The sequence below is a fragment of the Podarcis erhardii genome, assembly GCF_964252035.2.
Source record: "Podarcis erhardii genome assembly, chromosome: 1".
Classification (NCBI taxonomy): domain Eukaryota; kingdom Metazoa; phylum Chordata; class Lepidosauria; order Squamata; family Lacertidae; genus Podarcis; species Podarcis erhardii.
The window spans coordinates 72550160-72574410 of NC_138497.1; the positions used below are offsets into that span (position 1 = coordinate 72550160).

General features: G+C 39.1%; 1 protein-coding gene across 14 annotated transcripts in view; it reads right to left on the reverse strand.

The window, feature by feature from the left end:
• The window catches only part of SOX6 (SRY-box transcription factor 6), a 481944-nt gene that overhangs the window by 145170 nt on the left and 312523 nt on the right, over positions 1-24251 (reverse strand). For all 14 annotated transcript variants that reach the window (XM_081840681.1, XM_081840683.1, XM_081840680.1 and 11 more), the window contains 2 exons: positions 21747-21919; positions 17635-17703 (listed from right to left, as the gene is read on the reverse strand). In XM_081840681.1, coding sequence (XP_081696807.1) covers positions 17635-17703; positions 21747-21919 — 242 coding nt within the window. The remainder of the gene's footprint in view (positions 1-17634; positions 17704-21746; positions 21920-24251) is intronic.

Genomic DNA, 24251 nt, shown 5'->3' on the forward strand with positions numbered 1-24251 from the left:
ACAACTCCATTGATAAAACAATTACTGTGGGGTAATTTCAGCACCCTACAAAATGCGCAAAACGTTACAATGGAGTGAGCAGCAGAAATGAGGAATTGTTACCAACTTCATTTGGAGCTTCACATTGCAAAAGTATTCTTAAGGCAGATGCAGTAACGTGACTTTTGGGCAGAATGCCATCTTTATACCGCAAACAAAAATTAGAGAGAGTGGTTAAAAAGACAATTCCATGATATGGCCTGATGAGCCAATACTTCACCCCCGGATTTTATTTCGTTGGACATCATGAAGAGTAAAGTAAACAAGTAAACCAGGAGGTTGTGCCTACAAACAAATGAAAAAGCGGCATAGGACTGGAGGAACATGGGAGAAATGCAAGCCAAAGCCCCACAATCTGAATGAATGGATTATATCTGCTTTCATCCAGGGTGCAGCAGCTGTAAACAAGGTGAATTCCATGTTCGGAATCATTGTGAAATATAATTTACTAGTATTGCAAAGCCTTCATACAGATTTATGGAGTGATCACACTTCGAATACTGTGTACAATTCTGGCCATAATAGCTAAAAAAAAAAAAAAAAAAAAAAATCTTGTAAAGTTTGAAAAAGTGCAGAAAGGAGCAATCAAAACATTCAAGGGGGGAAAGTGCCTTATTAGGAAAGGTTACAATGTTTGTCTAGAAAGGTGAATTAAGCGGGTGGGGGACATGAGAAGGGGTATATAAAATGCATTGGTGTGAAAAATATGGATATAGAGTCCCCCCACCTCATTACACTAGAACCCATGGTTATCCAACAAAGCTAAATGGTGATAGATTCAAGATACAGAAAATGAATTACTTCATCATAGAGAACATAGCTAAGACTAAGTAATTAAGACTACATTGGATGGCTTTTAGAAGTACTGTATTAGACAATTTATGGAGGCTGAGCCTCAATGACTATCCACAGCTAGTCATGATGACAATGTACTAACTCCAGTATCAGAGGCAGTGTGCTGGGAAACAAGCAAGTCAGTGTAGGCATAATGGTTTCAAGTGTTGGAACAGCATGGGGGAAATCAGAGTTCAAACTCAGCCCTGAAACTGAAGGGTAATCTTAGGCTGGTCACTCTATATCAACCTAGGCATAATCTCACAGAGATGTTGCAAGAATAAAATGGAGTTCTTCTTACAACTGTTATGTTCACCTGAGATTCAATTATGGGCTGAGGTATTGTACAAACAGGCCCAAAGCTCTCAGTAATAACTTGAAAACTTTAATACAAAGTGAGCCCTCTAAGGATAAATGTATACTATTGCTTAAATGAATAAACTTTCACCATGCAGCAACTATTCTTTACTATGGATTTTACTCATGGCTAGATTTGCAATTAAGTACATCACATGAAACAATAAAAAATAACATTTTTCACAATATGGTTGATTATAAATTAAACTACACAAACACACATTCCTAAGAAAGCTTTACTGAGCTAATAACAGAAAAATAGCAATGTGATTTATAAAATCATCTTCACTAGTTCCTTTTAGAGTTGTGGACCCAATTCAGCCAAGATGAAGAACTTTCAAGTCCCACTGATTTCAGTAGGAATGTGGTTATGTATTAGCTTTACTTTAACTGGATCACATAAGCTTCTCCCTCACCCTCCCTTTTTTACTATAATCACAAACCATAGTCTATGAGAGTAATTAGCACTTTCAGTCTATTGATGCTTTTGAATTATGCTGTTGGAGGAGACTCTTGAGAGTCCCATGAAGATCAAACCTATCCATTCTTAAGGAAATCAGCCCTGAGTGCTCCTTGGAAGGACAGATCGTGAAGCTGAGGCTCCAATACTTTGGCCACCTTGTGAGAAGAGAAGACTCCCTGGAAAAGATCCTGATGTTGGGAAAGATGGAGGGCACAAGGAGAAGGGGACGACAGAGGACGAGATGGTTGGACAGTGTTCTCGAAGCTACTAACATGAGTTTGACCAAACTGCGGGAGGCAGTGGAAGACAGGAGTGCCTGGCGTGCTCTGGTCCATGGGGTCACGAAGAGTCGGACACGACTAAATGACTAAACAACATGATGTATGTACATATGATGTTTACTAATACAGTCATGCCTTGGTTGTTGAACAGCTTAGTCCTTGAACGTTTTGGCTCCTGAACACCGCAAACCCAGAAGTGACTGTTCCAGTTTGCAAACTATTTTCGGAAGCCGAATGTCTGACGGAGCTTCCGTGGTTTCCGATTGGCTGCAGGACCTTCCTGTAGCAAATCAGAAGCCACGCTTTGGTTTCCGAACGTTTTGGAAGTCAAGCGGACTGCCGGAACGGATTCTGTTTGACTTCCAAGGTACAACTGTACTAGTATTTTATTCAGCTGCCTATATTTTTAATGTGATCAAAACTCATTATGCCCACTCATTATGCCCACACTCATTATGCCCACATGTGTATGTGTATATCTGTGTGTATGTATATGTGTGTGGCTGTGTGTGTGTGTGTGTACACACACACACACAGTCTATGTTTTTACTTTTAAAAATTATTATTTTGGGGAATGAGCAGTTTATATTGAGTTTCTTTATTTCATCATTTAGTGTGTTATAGTGTACATACTTTCTTTGCATATTGTAATTTTGGGCAACACAAGATAAACATGGTCACCATAGTAAGCCACTGTGTACCATGCTCATTATTTGTTTTCTTTCATTGAATGGCTACAAACTTCAGTGTAGCATTTTATGGAAGTTCCTATAGCATAGGAATTTAAGCATGGTGATGTCAATGCTTCCCTGTGGAACTGAAAGATATTCTGCTGTGTTATATCAAGTGTCGCACAATATATCACTTTTTATTCCCCATCCCTCAAGTATGGTATGCATACTGTTTAACTTCTTAAAATCTCAATGTAGACATAATTTACACAAGCTGTGCAAATGCCTGATTTACAGAAGATGGTCTATACAAGATTTATAGGAAAGACTTAGTTCTTTTAAACAAGCAGGACTTCTAAGTACAACAGAGCCAACAACCCTACTCTACCATGTAGTGAGAAATATTGTGCCTAAATAGAAAACACAGCTTTCTCTTTTTGAAGCAACCAGTTCTCTAATATAATTAGAAACTACTCATAGCGATTTTTTTCCAGTACTGCATTAAATGCTTACAAAAGAGACAGTTTACAAAAAACAAAAACTTCATTACTTGTCAATTGTTCATTCATTCCAGGTTAATAGACACCATGTCCAAAAGAATATGAGGCAGTTGACGAGTTGTGATGCAGGAGCCAAAACATAAAATTCAACACAGAAATAGTTTCGGAAAGTCTTCACAAAACCAAAACATAGGTGTGCATACATAGGCCTTGTGCACACCTTGAATATTTTGAAGGAAAACACGTCTTCCCAATGCTTAAAGAATCAAAAAGTGCCAGTACAGAAAGAATTATATTGTTTCCAAGACTTGTTAATGTGGAGAGAAGGCCTGTTTTTAATTTAGGGCAGTTAAATAAATCAGCCCTTTTCTTCTGATTTTTCTCCTTTACGATCCTTTCACAGTGCTATGTAGAGTTGGTTAAAAAATATTTTTAAAATATACTGAGGGAAATGAAGCATACAACAATGTGACTTGATTTCCATCTCTAGATGATATGAGGAGAGCTGAGCTGCTCCGTGTGTTCATTGCTCATGGCCTATGTTCAGACAACATCTCAGCTTCACGCAAACAAATGTTAGCTTCCAAATGCAGCTGCTTTACTATTCCTTTTTCATGGGCCATCAAACAAGCCAGGAAGCCTTTGGTTAACTATAGTGTAACACTGGTTTCATATCCTGGTTTGTTCCAAAACAATTAACCACAGTTTCCCAGTTAGACAGAATTGGGTAGTATAGTTAACAGGAAACTTCTGGGCTTCTTCACGCACAAACAGACAAAGAGGGGAATCTGTATCAGGAAAGCATGGTGCATTTATATCTCATCCAAAAGCAGCTATGGACTGTAGAATCGAGTGTTCCCTTGAATGGGTAAATAAGTCATCAGAGATTCACCACAGATAAGTAAGTCAACTCAAAAGCAGTTAATTCAGTTCATACATTCAACTGCCAGTCATTGAGTGTAAAGAGATAATATGCACATAAATGTGAACCAATCCAACAGTAGAGGCTTCTAATTGTATACAATACTATACAATTGTATACAATTTCAAGTTCCTGCTGAAATTCCAGTACATCACCTGAACTTCTCTTTCTTAATTTATATTATTATTAAAATTAATTACTATTAATTTAATGGATTTCAGGTCTGCTTTTACCCTTCTAGGGCAGGTTACAACATTCAACATATTTTTGAAAAGCAGTAAAAATAAATAACAATATTGAAATACAGCAGCAGATCACACCTTTCTAAACTATAATAACCATAAAACCATCCAAATGCAGACCAGATTTTTTTTAATAGGATTTCCCCAAAGGCCAACAGACAGAGGGTCATGCAGACTTTATTGAAGAGGGGATTCCCTATGTACTGAATTAACAACTTTGTTCTAATAGTTGATCAAAGAAACACACAAGGGTATCACCCCCACTTCCACAAATTTCTGTAATTGTTATGTACTATTCATTATAACAACTAAAAACCACCTTAACTCCCCCCCACCTGTCAAAGTCTGCCCTGTTTAATGAAAAAAAAATGGCTTATTGTCACAATACAGAAAGTATACTACAATTATTCTCTAATGCTTTAGCTGACATTCTGCCTCCCTTTTTAAAACAGAGCTGTGTTTTATCATTTTTGTCCAAATACCTGAATATCTGAAAGAAAACTCTGACCTTTGATATCATCACATTCCAGCACTGCTTGTATACACGGCCATCACCATAAATCAGGTTCTTTAAACAACGCACTAACATTTTATTAACTATTCCCTTTATTCACTATATCCAGGAAAGCACACACTGCAGACAATATATTATTACTTAAGCTCAAATAGCTCACAATTAACCATCAAAGAAATATTCCATGTCCATAAAAGTTACAGCAAGCAAAAAATCCAGAACTGACAGTGTTATTACATCTTATTAAGGGATGTGTTTCAATGCAATCCTTAGAGACTATCCACGACAGTCTATCGCTGTAGGTACCAGCCCAACTTCTGCTTCTTCTTAATTCTTCAAATATAACACACATGGCCCAAAAACCCAACCTAGTTTGTCACCTATAAATACATTGAATCCTAGCAGGAGAACTTGCAATTTACCCAAGTATATTAGAAAACCATTTCTATTAATAATACCTGATACATAACATAAACTAGCTGTTCACTGATCATGTATTAATTACCTGTAAATGCAGGACTTTGCATGATTAAATAGAATGCTATTTATGTATTTATTAAAGATGTGTCTTAACTGTCATTCATCAAAAGGATTCCAGGATGCTATACAAAAATACTATTAACTGTGGGTTGCCACTCCTAATCACACTGCTAACAAACCTTGCCTACCCAGCCCCCACCACATCCTCCACCTTCCTTGCCAACTCCAACCCACTCCCTTTAAACCTTACACAACCCCTGTACTGCTCACAGCTCCTTCATCACTGGGGAGTATGTGAAGTCCTGTCTGGAATGCCTGCCTTGGACCATCTGCCTGCCCACTCTGCTGGACCACCTGCCCATTTGTTTGCTCACTCAGCCAAGCTGCCTGCTTGCTTGGACCCTGAGCTTCCCCTACTGTGTTCTAGGTGAAGGTAAAGGGACCCCTGACCATTAGGTCCAGTCGTGACCGACTCTGGGGTTGCGGCGCTCATCTCGCTTTATTGGCCGAGGAAGCCGGCGTACAGCTTCCGGGTCATGTGGCCAGCATGACTAAGCCGCTTCTGGCGAACCAGAGCAGTGCACAGAAACGCCGTTTACCTTCCCGCTGGAGTGGTACCTATTTATCTACTTGCACTTTGACGTGCTTTCGAACTGCTAGGTTGGCAGGAGCAGGGACCCAGCAACGGGAGCTCACCCCGTTGCGGGGATTCGAACCGCCAACCTTCTGATCGGCAAGTCCTAGGCTCTGTGGTTTAACCCACAGCGCCACCCCTGTCCCCCACTCTGTTCTACATGCATGCAATAGGATGAAACAGAAATTAACTCAGTTCACAATTTAATGCAAATCCAACTAATTTGCACTTCCCAAACCAATACAGGGACCTAAATGCAGCTATAAGTTGTTTTTTTTTCCAATTTTTGTGCTAAATTTATTCAACCCGAAAATGCAAACAAAATATTTTTAGAGAAATGTGCACACTAAACTATGTCTATTAATGAAAATAGTACAAAATATATGCTTGCAAAAATGCACACATCAGACAAAAATGCACACAAAAATGCATAACTGTGTGTGTGTGTGTGTATTTCGTTTTTATACAATTGCAAAATGTTGTGGTAATAAGGTGAACTGAACTTCTTTGGAAAAATGAGAAACTGAGAGAAACTAAAATTGACACATTTGTCCACCCTTAATCCACATTAGACTTTGCTGCAAAGTAATGACTAGCTATTGAATACATCACACGATTGGATTTTGGCTTGTTTTTCAGCAGCAAGGGCACAGCCTTCTTATCAATTGTCCCTGGTTTATTCCTCCATTTCTCTATCAAGCAAGTGTTCTGCTGCACTGATTGAAATGAGAAAAATGGCTATTGATTATTAGATACACTGCTATAGTACTTATAGGAATTAGGGGAGGGGATGTCCAACAGAACTTGGGAGTGAACAAAATAACTAATGATGTCATCACTTTCAAAAATAAAAAGAGAAATAAAGAAACATGCGTGATCAACCTTCATTTCCAAATTCCTGTTTCCCCTCTCATCCTAAACCTCAGCTTTTGCTGCAGACTTAGCTCTTTTCCACACATCAGATCATGTTCAGGTTCAATGCGCCAGAGTCCTATTCTTCAAGCCTGTTGAAATATCACTTTCCGAAACATGTGTGCTAACATTTGGCCAACAGTACCACAAGATGATTTTATTAACTTGTAGCTCATTTCATAGACTGCTGCTCATGTTGCTAACATATGCTTGCCTACCATTTACTGCTCTATAATTAGAAGAGTCATATGAAAGAGATACTGAAGGCCTAATCATTTTTTCTCCTTTTTTGAATTCAATATACTGTTTGGATCTTACAATAAGAAATAAGACAACTCTACAGTCATAATTATTTTTTAGATCAATTTAAATAAAGCACATGGTCAAAATAGATAAGCATTTAGTAGTTTTCCTAAGGAGACAACATTCTACAAAACTTGGAATGTAATTGTGAGATGTACAGTAGTTAATGCCAAACCATGGTTTAGTATTACATGCCTGAGCCTCTCGCCTGCATGCTCCCTTCTCCCCTCACACATGGAAATTTCTCCTTTGTTGCCTGGCTATGGGCAAAGCACTGTTTTCTATTCCATCTAAAGCTGGAAACTATTTGAAACCAGGCCAAGGGTAAACAATAGTTTGTCAATTCAGATTAAAAGAAAATTTACTAATCTCAAACCAGAAATGGAGGGAGAGAATTGTTATTTGCAAAGAGGGATGCAATGGTTATGCCAAGCTCATTCATATCATGGTGGTGATCAGTAATTTATTAGAGTATTGTTTTATTAGTGGTTGTACTTGTGTATTTTGTATTATTATTTATTAATGACTCAGGGGTTTTTTTAAATGAAGAGCAGTATAAGTAAATAAATAAGTAAGTAAATAATACTTCAACTATGTCTATGGCTGGATTCAGGCATCACCCTAAAACATGGTTGATTGCTTTTGTTGCAGGGGCAATCAGAGGGGAAGCAGCTGCAGCAATTATAGCCTGTCAATTCGGATATCACACCAAGACAGTTTTGCATTCTGATTTGCTAGGTAATAACAAACCATGGTTTGTCAAGCCTGATATACAAAACCATAGTTAAATTTCATAGTTTGATGTAGTGTGCCTGAATTGAGCCTGAATCTCTGCAAACATATTCCCCTGCATGAAGTTCTGGGGGTTCCATAACCACCACCCCGAGAGTGTTGCACACATTATTACCATTGTCAAAACAAAATAAAAAAATTCCTTCCAGTAGCACCTTAAAGACCAACTGAGTTAGTTCTAGGTATGAGCTTTGTTATTCGTCAACAGGCTCATCGCAGCTATCTGCCAATCACCCATTCCCACCACCCTTCTGAGTAATACCCCTCCCCACCTTCTCACTATATAGAAAGGTCCGGTGACTTCTGTTTCAGTGTATCTGAAGAAGTGTGCATGCACACGAAAGCTCATACCTAGAACTAACTCAGTTGGTCTTTAAGGTGCTACTGGAAGGAATTTTTTTATTTTGTTTTGACCATGGCAGACCAACACGGCTACCTATCTGTAACTGGAACATTATTACCATTGTCATTATCATTATTAACAAACTTTTATACAACACCATCAGCTTGCAGATCAGATTTGTAAGCGGAGTATGTGCCTGCTTTGAAAAGCATGTCCAAATTTATTCATTCATCTAAATATGCAGCAAGATATGGGCAACTGGTTGGTTCCAATATATGTGTCATTGGCTGGTTGGATGCAGAGGAGTGGTGGGAGGCACCAGGCGGGAAGCCCCAGGGGAAGAAGGCTCTCAGCCAGGGGATTTGTGATGGGGCAATGATGATTGGTCAGAAGGAGAAGGAGCAGACAGGGAAGAGGAGGTGTCAGCAGCAGGAAAGGTGGCAGAGTTTGGTGAACAGGAAGAGGCTGTGGCAGAGAGCAGATCAGACTCTGACTCTGAGGCTGAAGTGGAGGCCAGAGGGGAGGCTGGCTAAGAGGCAGAATGGAGACAGGCTGCTGAAGAATCCAAGGAGTCTCTCCCTCCTGCTGTGACCAGATTCCCCTCCTCACTGGTCTCCTAGAGCTCACAGAGAAAGGAAATGGGCTGAACCGACACAGCCTGAGGCTGCGTGGGAAATAACTTGGTGAGGAGGAATCCTGGTGGACACTGGGAAGGCAGGGACCTTTAGTCCTTGCAACTGCTTCACTGGGGCGAGACCTCCTAGAAAGCGTTGCTGAGACCACTAGGCCAGAGCTATAGTTTGTTTCTTTGAATAAAGATTTAAGTGATTTTATTTTTTATTTTATTTTGCTGCTGACCTATGCCTGACTCTAGCCTTGACAGTACTAGGATGTGTCACTTTCACCAATATATATATATAATTTTCAACAATTATAAAACATAATTTAATATCTTAGACAGTTTTTTTGACTGTATAAACCACATCTTTGACCGTCAACCACATTTGAAAATTTTCCATTTTTTCCCACTTAATTTCCACTATTTCCCTATTACCTTTAAATAGCATAACTAATGTCTCTCTTTTTTATCTTCTTTATAATATTTCATATATTCCTCCTTACAAAACTTATTGTAGTCCTTACAAAACTTATTGTAGTGTAATTTGTTGATTACAGTTGCTCTTCAAATAGTTCGCATATTTATTGCAATCTTCTGTGAATCTCTGGTCCCACAGGTTTTGAATCCTTCCTGTCATCTTATCCAATTCTGTGTAGTCCCACTTTCACCAATTTTCATAGGATCACATTGTGATCTTAGAAGCCTAAGCTTTCCCGTTTCTAAAAACTACAGGCCACTTATGTGAAGATACACGGGAGGCCATGTTTTCTCCAAAAAGGAAGCCAAACCATGGGTTAGCACGGACACACTAACTCACAGAGGGGAGCTCACACCTACTTTGCTCACCTTTCGGTTCAGTGTGGCACAGCAGCTAAGCCAAGGTTTAGGGATCTGCCTGGGTTCATGGTTAAGCTCTCTCCTCCTTATCCATGATCTGTAGCCCAGGTTTGTTCTGAGCCGCAGCTAAAGAGAGAGCCTAACCACGAGTACAGGTGCAGACATCACACTAAAGCTAAACCTTGCTGAGCTCCTCTCCAGCACAGTCTCCATAAATCATAATTCAGCTTACCAAGACAGGTGAACCAGGCTGCAGATTAAGCAAAAATGCAGCAGTTCCATCAGAGCACTGTTCTGAAAAGAGGCCAGTCCTGACTTTACCTATGACTAATTGTGGAGCAATCTAGAATAATATTAATGAGCTATGGATGGATTTCATATAATCATAGAATTGCAGAGTGGGAAGGGACTCCAAGGGTCCTGTAGTCCAACCCCCAGCAATGCAGGAATCATGACTAAAGCATCCATGACAGATGGCCAGTGGCGTAGCGTGGGGGGTGCAGGGGGGGCCGGCCGCACCGGGCGCAACATCTGGGGGTTAGGGTTAGGGGGCGCAAATCCACGGGTTAGGGGGCGCAAATTACTTGCCTTGCCCCGGGTGCTGACAACCCACGCTACGCCACTGCAGATGGCCACCCATCTGATTAAAAGTCTCCAATGGAGGAGAGTCCACTATCTCCAAGAGAGTCTGTTTACTGAGCAAGAACAATTATATACACACTCAGCTGTGTTCTGTGGTGAGCACAGTAGGTGTGCCTATTCTTTTTAATCCAGAAAATCAAGTTAAACATTTAAAGAAAGCTCTAAGTACATTTATCATAACTTTTAGAAGCTAATTAAATTAGATAAAAGAAATAATTAGATTTGCATTTTTATCCCTCTTTTTTTAGTTCTGAAGAAGATCACAGCAGCATGCCCATGGGCAATTAAAAACCGCACAGTGCAGTGAAAATATAAAGGGATGAGATGGGCTTGGGTCTCTTTTTTCCTGGCTAATTCATGATTGAATATACAATTAAAAATATTTTAAGGACTTACTAAAGTTGAAGGCTATTCTTAGAATTTGAGTTTTGCTTACAAGCCTTGTTTTTCTACTTTCAACAGAGCCTCTGATCCATGTAACATGCCAACAGATGTATCAAATTGCTTTCAGCAACTTTATTTGGTCCTGTTCTGAGCTTACTGGAAGGAGATCAGTTCCATGATCGATAACAAAAGGTGGGAGGGGGTATTCCCCTGTGCCAGAACAGTAGTGCTATAATTGCTTTTTGCTTGTCAGTGCTAAATACAGTTTACAGGGAAAGAGACCTATGAATGAACAGTTGCAGCCCAGTTTGAGCTAAATTCCAGACAGTGCCCCTTCAGCAAACATATAGCAAATTGCTTTAACCTATTTCTAGAAGGCAATAAATGAAGGGTCCACCTCTGAAACAGGAGGTCAATTAGATACTTAATAATGACCAATATCTTAGCATTATTATCCTAGCCAAAAAAAATTAATTAACCAGGTTGTGGGGGCCATGAAGGCTAATGTAGAATGTAATTATTCCTGATCTTTAGACATGCACTTCACATAAAGAGATAGTCCTTATTCAGCTCACCAGGTACCTCAATTGTCAGTAGTTAATCATGGATAAGGAAAGGGATTTGTTGGTTCAGCCTCTCAAGTTTTAAGTACAACAAAAATTATTCACACTCAAGGACAGTTAAACAGTTGTCATTTTTCATATTACTGCCCCTTTGTTTACCGTCATGCTCACTCATTTTAATAAAGTAAGACCAGGCAAGTTTGTTGATATTAAACTGCACAGCATGAACGTTACTTTCAAGAACAGGAGGAAAACGTATTCATGAAAATGAACTCTAGTGACAATAAAAATGGAAGAGGAACTGAACCTTCAATGTGCTAAGATAACTTCACGGATTAAATGGCAATCTAACTAGCTATTTGAAGGAAATAACTGCAGGGTTCACTATGGTAGGAAGGGAATGTGATGAGAAATGAACCTTTAAGCCACAATTAGAAAAATATTCCATTCAGAATTGACACAGTAACTTCCAATGACAGAGGGATATAAACGTTTTCCAAATGAGTCAGATATTGTGTTGTACAGGGTTGTGGCAACTGTGGAGTGGAACATACTGGCTGACAGCCCTAATGTGAACACCACAAGAGCTTATAGGGCTGCCATTAGTATTAGCTGCAATTCTGTTTTAAACTAGAGGAACATAATCCAGTTGTCCTTAAAATACAGTTTAGAAATGACATATGGTTCAGAACATGGGAACCAGACTATTGATGGGGTGCTATCATTCAGGTAACACTAACCTTAAAAGCTTCCACACGTGATTCAAAGTGCTGATCTGTCTAAACCAGGCATCCCCAAACTCGGCCCTCCAGCTGTTTTGGGACTACAACTCCCATCATACCTAGCTAACAGGACCAGTGGTCAAGGATGATGGGAACTGTAGTCCCAAAACAGCTGGAGGGCCGAGTTTGGGGGTGCCTGGTCTAAACCATTAAACAACTTGTGACCATGGTACTTGAAGGGCTGTCTTCTCCTTTATGAACCTGTCTGAAGTTTCAAAATCTGTATTGAAGGCCCTTCTCTGTAAAGAAGTGTTGGACTCCCTCACCCCTCATGAACTCTGATCATGCAGGGTTCTGAATTATTCATCATTCATCCATTCATTTTTTTCTGTCTTCCTCCTCTCTTATGTTTATTCACCCATGTTTCATTCTCACACAGATCCCATACCAGACATCCCTCTGTTTTTCCCTTCTCCCTTTTTTGTCTTCTATTTATTCAATCAATCCATCATCCATCATCTACTAATTCTCTCTCACATGCACGCACGCGCGCACACACACACACACACACACACGAGAAGAGAGAGGGGCACATATTTAAGATGTGCTGTTTTGCCTTTTGCTCATGCTCCATTTCATTTACCAAAACCATATTTAAATTGTCCTAAGTTTTAGAGGGCTAAATAATCAGTATTGGCTTCACTTGTTTCTATTATTGTTTTAAAAGGACCTACTCATTTTGTGAACTGACAAATGTATGACTTGTGTCAACAGACTTTTGGCAGCAGTTCTTTGCCTATGAACTGCAGTACAACAGCACATCATAAAACTGTGAAGTACTGGTGCAGCTTCAGGCTATTGTCCAGGAAGACTAGAAACACAACTAATTAATGCTGCAGGCCTTGATCCAAGGAACCACATGACTAGCCCTACATGCCCAGGGGAGCTTTGAATTTGTATTTCTCAAAGAGCACATCCCATGCTACACACAAAGTATCTTATGAAATCGATTGGAATTTCGAAAGCAATTTAATATGACTGGGGAGATCCTTAGCCATTCAAAAGTAAAAACAAAACAAAACACCGAGTTTGTGTATAAACTCTTTGGATCCTAGCTATAGCCCCTTCATCTTATATGAATGGTGTCTCCTCACGTGTAACGTGCTTCTTCCATTCAATTTTAGCCAATTTCACCCAGCCCACACTTTCCAGGAGGGTCTCCTGAGTCCTGATCATCCTCTGAGGAAGATTGGAAGAAGCAGGCTCTTTGGTGAAAGGAAAGGACTTAAAACCCACCTTAAACCTCTTGGATAGGGCAGGCTGTTCAATAACTATAAGCAAGCTAAAAGCTGGAAACTTCTAAAATAATCCCACCCTCTCTGCCTTACAGTAGCATTTCCTTCATATTCGTTTGCATGCCTGATATGGCACTGGTTCAGCAGCTCCAATAGCAGCCAAAGCAATTCCTTACAAGATGCTCCAGGAGAAGATGAAAAGCCCACCAGAATCCTGGCAAACATGCTATAGAAGAGAGATACTTAACCTGCCTGGAATACTTTAATGAGTTTTCCCAATCCACACAAGAGAGAGAAGTAATCCACAGAAGTCTCTCATACTAAACAGGCCCAGATAACCAGATTGGCACAAAATGACAAAATGTTAGGCAGTGTCTAAACTCCATAACTTAGTGGGAAAACATGTTTAGAACAAGATGGATTGGAGGCAGATTAGTTGTTCCTAGGAAGAGCAACTGTCACTTGATCTCAGTGACATGCCTGTTAACCTTTGCTCAAAAAAAACAACAACAACCAGAATAGAAAGCAGTAAGGCAAGGAATCAGCTAGAATTATGAACGAACAGTAGACGGAAGGGAGCTCAAGACCAACTCCATCATCATCATCATTTTGCATTAAGTGACACTCCACTTGCCAAACCCCTGCCTTGACACAGTAAACTGTTTCAGAGCTTAAACACACATTTTGCTTCAGGTACCTCAAAAGTGAAGATAGGATAAGTACCGTAATTAACAGAAGGCAAGGAGGAGACATCAGGCACAGAATAAAGGTGCAAATCCCTGCCTCCTACTGCAGTCCAGCTAGAGAGCAAAATTGGCACAACTACCCACAGTTCTTGAATTTCAGATACAGTCTGAGAAGCCATGGAGCAAAAGGGGGAGAAAATACTCAAGCAGCATCAGAGCAATACAAAGTCTGTGCATGGTGATGTGGACAGTATGGGATCAGCTACAGCTCCTGCTCCATTTTGGAAAGTTGGTCTTCCAAGTTCTTCTCCATTATAACATCTTGTTCTTACAAGGAGACCTTCTGCTCCAGATCCTGAACCTTCTGCTTGCTCCCAGTCGTTAGGGCTACCTTTGCTTGTAGAGACTGAATTTGCTGACTGGTCTCTCCCTCTCTCTTTCAGTGTAATGCATTCAGCTGTTCAGTCAGTTCCTGCTTCTGTGATTCGTGGCTCTTCATTTGCATTTCCTGATTTATTAAGTTCCGCTGCAACTCTGATATATTTCCGTTCAGCACACTAATTGTTTCATTAGCTTCAGCCAACTCGCTTCCTTCTCCTGCAACTTCTAATTCAGAGACTCTGTGTTCTTCCAACTGGATCTGTTAATTTCAATTTGTACTTGAAGCTTATTTTCTGCCTCAGTTTCTCTTTCTCGATACTGCTTGATGCAGTTGAGGAGCTTTTAGTTATGGTCAGCTCCTACTCAAACTTTCCTCAAATTTGCATTAGCCTTCTCCTCAAGCTGAATTTAAGCCCCTTTTGTGACTCTTGAATTTTCTCCCATTCCACTTGCAAGAGTTGCATCCCTGAACAAATTTGGCCATCCTGGTCTTTCTGCTTCATCATCTGCACTGCATACTCATTCTGTATCTGCAGAGAACCTTGAGTCACTTGTGTAGTAGTCAGTGCAGACATTTCCTCCACAGACTGTGACAAGTTGTTGAAATATCTTAGAACAGAGAAGACCATTGTATTTCCTTCTGCATCTTCCATATGCACATTACCTCCCCCACAGCCAGCCACATCCTCAGTTCGTCAGCATTGCCAGTCACTCGCTCTACACTTTCCTTCTTGAACCTCCCTCTCCAATATATTTGACTAACCTGAGGTAGCAACCATTAATAGCAAGAATTAATAGCAACCATGCAAATTGTTGATAAGCTTCTTGTCTCATGCCATCCCATTCTACAAGAGGAGAAACCATCTCCCTGTGATAAGCCAGGATTTAAAGCTGTACTAATATTCTGAAATATTATGCAGTACCATCCTTGCTGGACTGTAGCACTTGAAGAGCAGGTGAGGTTATCACATATGAAAACAGACTGCTAATTTAAAACTAGCCTAGATCCCTGACATGAAAATTGTTCTATATGCATGCTGCCTTTTATGTGGGAGATGTTCAAATATGCAAGGTGGTGTGGTGGTGACGTTGACTACTATTATTTTATTTGAATTTGCAAACATTCAGGTCAAAATTAAAGCACAAATAGAGGGGGCATGACTAGGTAAGGGTGATGTGGGGGAAATTATGCAGAAATTTGGAAAGGCAACAGCATCACTTTTTCTTTTCTTTTCTTTGTCTTTAAAAAATCCTAACTTGCTTCTGTACCATTCCCATCCTCCAAGTTCCTTTGGAAAAATACTACTAGAATTCAGTGTTACACTACTACAGTTGTTCCATCAGTGTAAGCATTTCTGCTTTCCTAATGGAAAAACCCCCTTTCTCCTCCCCCTGTGCTCCATTCTGGGGGTTCACCTGATCCCTCCAGAGCTGATTGGATGGGGAGTCATTGTGCTGGGTCCCTCTAGCACAACTATTTAGCTGGACCCAGCCCATTTTGTCATTTGGATTATCCTTTGGATCCCTTTCAAGTTACAATTCTGTAATTCCAAACTGCTTTTTGTCAGGAAATGAATAAATGGGGCAGAATCAATTTTTTACCCAGAATAATGCTACAGAATATTTTAATATGCCTTTGGGAACTGGTTCTTGAGAGGTGGCTATTGCAGCCACCTGCAGTGGTGTCCAAAACCACAAGAAAAAGTGTTTAAAATGTGTGTGTTTTTAAGGGAATGGGACGGGGATGCCACAACTGCTGTGTTTATATTATGCTTAACCATAGTTAAGACAAGCAATAAAATTCATGTTAGAATGGAGGGAGCCCTTTTCCAATACACTGGATTCTGATCTTGGTATCTAACGCCCTATTTTGAAATATATTTGCATAATAATGATTTTATTATTTGTACCACACCCATACGCGGGTGGCGCTGTGGGTTAAACCACAGAGCCTAGGACTTGCTGATCAGAAGGTCGGCAGTCTGAATCCCTGTGACGGGGTGAGCTCCCGTTGCTCAGTCCCTGCTCCTGCCAACCTAGCAGTTCGAAAGCACATCAAAGTACAAGTAGATAAATAGGTATCGCTCTGGCGGGAAGGTAAACGGCGTTTCCGCGCGCTGCTCTGGTTCACCAGAAGCGGCTTAGCCATTCTGGCCACATGACCCGGAAGTTGTACGCTGGGTCCCTCGGCCAATAAAGCGAGATGAGCGCTGCAGGTCACGACTGGACCTGATGGTCAGGGGTCCCTTTACCTTTACCTTTTACCACATCCATCTGGGTTGCCCCAGCCACTCTAGGCAGCTGAAAGTTAGTACCATGGAAATCAAGTTAAGTTAGGATTGTAACCTACATTTCAGAAGTACTTTCCTGTGTTTAACAGAAGAGCTATTGCTAACAGATGCCACACAGAGGTGAAGTCCTCCCATGTTTCATATCAGTGTGATTTATTTCTGAGAAAACACTGTCTCTGACCATCTCACTGGTTCTATGAATCGAACTATTTGTATAAATAGTGAAAGGAGCCTCTGCTAGATATGTATTGTAAAGGTACAAATACAATTCCCTTTTGGCTTTTTATAGGTGACTGTTTGACCTGTGGTAATAACATTGCTATAGTTATGATGAGGCATTAAAAGAAAAGAAAATAACCACAACAAATGCTTTCAAAATATAACACTTCTTCACAATCTGTTTTTGAATATATCCAAGAGTGGGTCCTTGGACCATATTGAATGCTCCTGCTCTCTCTCTCACACACACCACTAAAACTTGAATTGGTGCCCCTGGCAGATAAACATTGCTGCCTACAAAGGGTTTGGTACTTATATACCTACACAGCAATAGCTTCAGATGTTTTCCATAGTAATTGTCTCAATATAAAGCAGTTCAGTCTTGGTTGTAATAAAGCAATCCATAACCAACAATTGAATCACTGCTTTTCCTCCGTAGCACAGAAGTTAAAATGCCTGTTTATCTTACAGCTAAATAGGAAGATTTAAAAGTAATGCGTATCTTTCAAACAAAACCTGTTTATTAACAAAAGGCAGGCTACACCAAAATATTTATCACAATTTAATTTTCTTTTTTAATGTGGACAATCCTCCTTGGATTTGAAGCTTTGCTTGTCTAGGAGGGTAAAAGCAATTTTGTTGCAAAGCTTCCCCTTTTACTAAATGGAATTTAAGCATAATCAGAAGAGAGCAATAAAACACACTGACCTGAATTTGCTGCTGCAGTAGATTGATTTTGTGCTGCTGTTGCAGAAGTTGCTGCTGTTGTCTTGCAATCTATTAGAAATAAATTTTCCATTAAATTAAAACAGTGATGTTGAGGCTTCAATATTATTGAGTGAAAACAAGTTCCTACTTATTCCTCATGATAATTTCAAAGATTTTTCTTCTTTGTTTCACCGAACCACATTTGTTGTGGAGTTAACTAAAAGATTGGAAGAAGGTTTAAATATATTGTTTACTAATCTATCTTTAAAGACTATTGAAGTAATTGAAACATAGGGCTTGAAGTTAGTTACGGTAAGTCTACATGTATTTATTCTCAAAGCTTCAGCTTCAGCTGGGCCTTGCATACATGACAGAGGGCTTTCTTCCCTATGTTTCTCCTGGCTTCTGAGCCAGCAAGGGAGGCCCTACCATTAGGACGTCTCCTATTTGCAGGTGAAATTTGTGGGAAATCAGAGCACAGCCTTTCCAGTAATCACATCAACACTTTGGAACTTTCTGCTCAGGGAAGCACACGTCACAACTTCTTTATTCTCCATTTGTCATTAACTTGCACCTTTACTGTACCAAAGTGCTTCCCTTAGGAGTAGCTAGATCAGCCTTCCACAACTTTGTACCAGTGTGGTTCCTTCACACAGGGCACTGAGTCAAGGGGAACATTGTTGTTGTTGTTGTTTAGGATACCTACTGAGAAGATCCATTTAAAAAGCAACTGTACCAAAATGAATTATTGTGAAATTAAGAAATATGCAAGGTGGGGGGGGCACTCAATTTTGTTCTCGCTCAGACACCATATTACCAAAGTACTATGCTCAGCCTGAGAGCAACTCTCCTGATCAGGTTTCCTGAACCTCAGCCCTCCAGATGTTTTTGGCCTACAACTCCCATGATCCCTAGTCAGCAGGACCAGTGGTCAGGGATGATGGGAATTGTAGTCTCCAAACATCTGGAGGGCCGAGGTTGAATAAGCCTGCTCCTGACAAACCATCCAATGATTACTGAAGGGGATGTAAGAAGCCCTTTTTCTAGTTCTTCTCAGCTATTATTAGGTTCATGCAAAACTGTCTGAATAAGACTATGCCTTCCATCATCAAACACATGCTACCAAATCCAAGTTGCTGCGGTAGCATGACTAATGGGGCAGGAGAAGAAGAGAAGAAGAGTTTGGATTTGATATCCCGCCTTTCACTCCCCTTCAGGAGTCTCAAAGCGGCTAACATTCTCCTTTCCCTTCCTCCCCCACAACAAACACTCTGTGAGGTGAGTGGGGCTGAGAGACTTCAAAGAAGTGTGACTAGCCCAAGGTCACCCAGCAGCTGCATGTGGAGGAGCGGAGACGCGAACCCGGTTCCCCAGGATTACGAGACTACCACTCTTAATCACTGCACCACACTGGAGGAGAATTTAACGTTGTCTTTAGCTTTATGGATATATTTCACCATTGAGCTGAGAACTTAAACATGTGTTTCAGCAACATCCCTACTTAAAGCAATTACTTTTCCACAAAATTTCCACAAATGCCATGGCCACGAGAGAGCAATGAAAATGCTCAAGTCACCAGGGGGAAAGCATTTTAATGACATAATAAGAGCACATCAAAATCAACTCTCGATATAATAAGAGCACAATGCACATCTCTCCCAGGACCCTCAGAAATTTTAATGCACAATATTGTGCTTTAGCTATATGCTCTTGCTTCCTTCTCCAGTATAAATAGAATAGGTTGGGAAAGATGATAGGTAGAACAGATACAGATAGGTAGCCGTGTTGGTCTGCCATAGTCAAAACAAAACAAATTCCTTCCAGTAGCACCTTAAAGACCAACTAAGTCAGTTCTTGGTATGAGCTTTCGTGTGCATGCACACTTCTTCAGATAGGTAGAACAGAGTTACACTTTCAGAATAATAAAGTAGCTCAACCTGTTGGAGTGAAACCACTTCAGAATGCAAGTGGGGGGACTGCCTGTTTGAATGATTGTGGTTGTAAATATGCATAGAAAACTAAAGCATGAGGGGAAAACCCTAAGCTAAACTAGAATTTTTCTCATTGAAATGTTAGTTTTCTACAAACAGGGCCTTATTTTACATATATGAGAGAGGAATTAAAAACGGACTCTGCTGAGTCTGAAGCAGCTCCACAGACCAAGGCCTTGCTTAAGGTCTCCCATAAAAGGAAGCTGAAACTGTGGTGACACATTATGCCCTTCTCTTCAACTGCCCTGCGGCCAGGGAATTCCTTCTTAAAGAGTTGTGTACCAGCAGACTGTGAATTTTCAAAAAAGTTGCTGGCAGTGATTTTTGTTTTGTTTTAGTTTACTGTTCTTACCCTGCTTTCAAAATTGATGTGTTTGAAAATTGTAAGATTTCTACTCTTACTGTTGAATTTTACCATGGAAAGGCATCTTGAAGATGTGGAGAGAGATTTATTTTTGTAAAAATAAAAATAGGTGTAAGATTCATTTCGTCATTTAGTGAAAGGAGCAAATCCATACATCATGCAGATACAAGCCTCTGAGAAGGACCTGAGAAATGTTTGCATCTAGGACCTGAGAAATGACAAAGGCTTTGTATAATTTGGGGACTGATTTTGTTTGAGATCAGTTTGCTAGTGCACAGCTCACTGCAGTTCTAAGTACAATATAGGATCAAATGAATATTCATTTCCTTATGGAAACCAGTGAAGTACTACCATGGCATTTAATATTGATGGTGGTGTGATTGAAAAAGGCATCCAAAACACTACAGTGCAATTACCATAGCACAATTTCAATGTATAGGGCTTGACACCGCAAAAGCTGGTACAGAAGCACCATGTGGCTCAAATTCTGAATTTTATTTGCCAATTGGTTGAGCTACATGCTCGCTTCATTGAGCATGACAACCTAGTTTTAAGTGTCATTTAATTTTCATTTTGAAATATAATTACAAAGTGTTCACTGTAAGATATCACTCGTCTGCAAATGTGTCAAGATTAATTTGTGCTAGCTTATTCACAAGTGTCAATAGTTAATTACTGTGTCATCTCTGGATGGCTAAATGACATTCTAACTTCTGATTTTTTACAGTATTCCTTTATGTTATTTTCCATTAGGGATGAGTCCATATTCCTTACATGTGGGCAAATATTCAAGCACATAAAATACAAGACGTCACAACTCATTAAAATCAACAGAGCATACATTGCTGTATATACCCTATAAAACATATTTAGCTGAAAAGATAATTCTAGTTATAATGTCAGATTTCTAAAAACTGCACATTAATTTGAAACTAATGCATAAGGAACTAATGGAATCTTTTGTTGTTAAATGTTTTCCACCAGACAGCATGGAATATTGTTTATCTCCTAGTCCTTACCAATATTTGGCTGGTGGGGTGGGGTGTGTGTAGGGTTTTTGGGGTTTTTTTGTTTCTTTTTAAGATATAATGTTCAGAGAAAGAGAGTTATCTGATCCTTTTGCCAAAGTTTATTAAGATGCTGTAAATCACCTACTTAGGAACTAGTAACAAAGCAAGCCTTACAGACAGGAAAATATCCATTTGACAGGTATGTTGGAATCTACTGTATAGGCATAATCCAGCAGATATTATTCTGGCACAAATTCTATTCAAATTAATAGGTTTGTGAGAACATTTCCTGGTTCACTGAGCCCTTACGAGTTCCCGTCTACCCTTTCCTAAGTAAACAAATGAATCCTTTCTATCACCCACTTCCAATACTGGACAAACCTCGTTCACAATGTATCCTTATCACACATCCTCATTGCATTTGGACATTTTGAAAATGGAGAATTGAAATTCTAACATGGATAGTTTTTCAAGGATTGCTACAATTTATTCCTTCTTTACAACTTTTTTGGAGGATATAAATTCATAATGCAGTATTTTACATACATGTATTGTCAAAGGTAATGTTTACAAGTAGCAGGCTATGAAAAGCCAGCATATCATGGAAAGTACAGTTATTTGTCTCTTGTTTGCAAATAATATATACCAGACCCTTTTTGGTTGGGAGTGGATTTAAGAAATAGTAGAATTTTTTTCTGCATGTGGGGAAAAAAAACCATTTTCATATGTTGCTGTTTTGTTGCTCACCTGTTCTTGCTGTTGGCGAGCAAGGTCCATTTGCTGCCGTTGTTTTTCAATTTGTGATGCTGCCAGCTTTTTCTGCTCATCGTGGGCAGCCAGAAGCTGCTCCCGTAAACTGATGAGCTGGGTGATCATGGTAGAGAGCTGTCGCTCTTTTTCCGCTAGGCTTTCAGGTGTACCTGAAGGAGATAGGGAAATGCAGAATAAATAACATGTAGAGAGCAACAATGAAACAAAAAGGAAATAACCTGAGTTTTTGTATCTGACAAATGGCAGTTTGAATATTTATTTTATTAGAATATGTACCAGTAAATCCTGCTTGTGTTTTTGCTGTATTCTGAAAGATAGGGAATGTCACTATATACTGTGAACAGAAAAGAGACAATTTACCCCCCTTCTGACAAGAGTAATTAATTATGTACTCTGCAATATCAAATCCCTCTTTCCCTCCCATCCCAGTGTAATGACTCCTTAATGGATTACCAAATTCACAAATAGATTAACATAATTTTCCCTCCATTATACATTTTTAAACAAACAAAATATAAGATGACTAAAAAAACCCTGCTTAATAAGGAAAACAACTTAATTATTGCTGCTAATTTCTCAGAGATCTCCAGTATTAACCAAGAACTGAGCACACCACAGAGTTCTACAAGAGATGCCTCATTTTTGTTACTAAGAAGCCATGCCTAAGTTAAGCCTTAATAAAGGGTGTGTATAGGCACAACTAAACCTGTAGGTATTGAAATAGGGCTCAGAATGAAAGAAACATAATGTGAGCCTTCTTATTTACATTAATATTCATTTTACAAGATTTAAACTTAGTGGGAAATTTAGTTTTCTTTACATGAATGGTCCTTATTGATGGATGCTTTCACACAGCTTCCTTGCTAAGTGTATCAAACTAGAAATCTAAATCTGTCCAACTTTGTAATTGTGATTTTACAAAAGAATGCATTAGAAACACACTTTGGTTCTAGCTTTAAGAAATCTATACCACAGAATTTTTTGTGTGTGTTTGTAAACGTATACTGACATGAACCCGCATGAGTCTCTGAATCAACAAAGGAGTGGCAGAAATTATTATTATTATTATTATTATTATTATTATTATTAATGAGTCCCTTCCCATGAAAGATATGGAAGTGATCTAAAATGTAATGATATATATGCAAATTACATATATTAAAAACAGTTTGAAACAATTGAATATAAAAACAATTTTTTAACATATATAAATATAAAAACAATTTAAAACAACACATACATAAAACTAATTCATATCCAGATTAAATAACAACACAGATAAAGATTTTAGAGGCTTGTTGAAAGTATGCCAGAAGCTGGTAATTAATACGAAGTATAGAACTCAGTGACAAATATTCCATTGGCTTTAAAGGTTATGGGTTAATTGTTAACATGTTAATTGTGACTGCCTGCAGTCTAGAGTTACCAAGCATATGATGCACATGTGAGATTCCACAATCTAAGAGTAGCTGAATCTTATTTAAATAAATGCAAATTTAAATTTATTCAGCTGAGATACCTGATCATTCTGCCACATGTCCACCTTGAACCAGAATATTTTCACTGTCATGCTTACATCTATATATTCCTGCAATATCAGCACTTTATATCACAAAATTATTTATTATTTATTAAAACTGTCTGTCACTTTATCTTGCCCAGGACAACCCAAAACAACTTACAACAAAACAGACAGCCAATGAACCATTCATTGATACATCAAAACCAAGAGGAAAGAGAAATGCATTAACAAAAATCACTCTGGCAATATTTTAGCACTGTAATATCTAGTGCAATCTAGAATATGTATACAAATGTTTAAAAAGCTATCAGACTGCAAAAGCCACAGTGGAATATATAATACATGAACCCAGGCATACTGAAAAACCTATAACGCCTTGCAACTACTATATCAGAAGAAAATCTAAATACAAGAATAACTATGATTTTACAACTTTAAGGCTACAAGCCCAATTTATATATTATGATAGTGAAAAGTCATGCCTTGAAACTCATACTGGGACCTTGAACTAAAGTGAACAATTGATAAAAGCACTGAAGGAATAGAATAGCAAACGTAACTAGAAGAAATCAAACTCAGCTCATGCATCTTCTATGGAAAATCTGCTGGGCAAGGAAAACAAAATTCTACTTTGACACATGATCAGAGATGCTCTTCTATCCTGGAATATGTAACATAAAAAGGGCGTGTGAGAGATCAAGCACTTAACAGGCTAATTTAGACACATCCATTTTAGATTTTTGTAATAAGAACAGCTGTACCACAACCTTAACTCCTGTTAACTGAATGCCTGTGATTCTCTTCAAAGATAACTGAAGCTAAATTCATGATTAACCTTATAATATGAAGTAAGCCAATGACTAAGCAGTGATTTGCATACATGTATGACTGACTGATCTGGGAATTCAATCTGTTCCAAGAGGATCACTTACTAGATCTTACTGTGACTTTCAAAATGG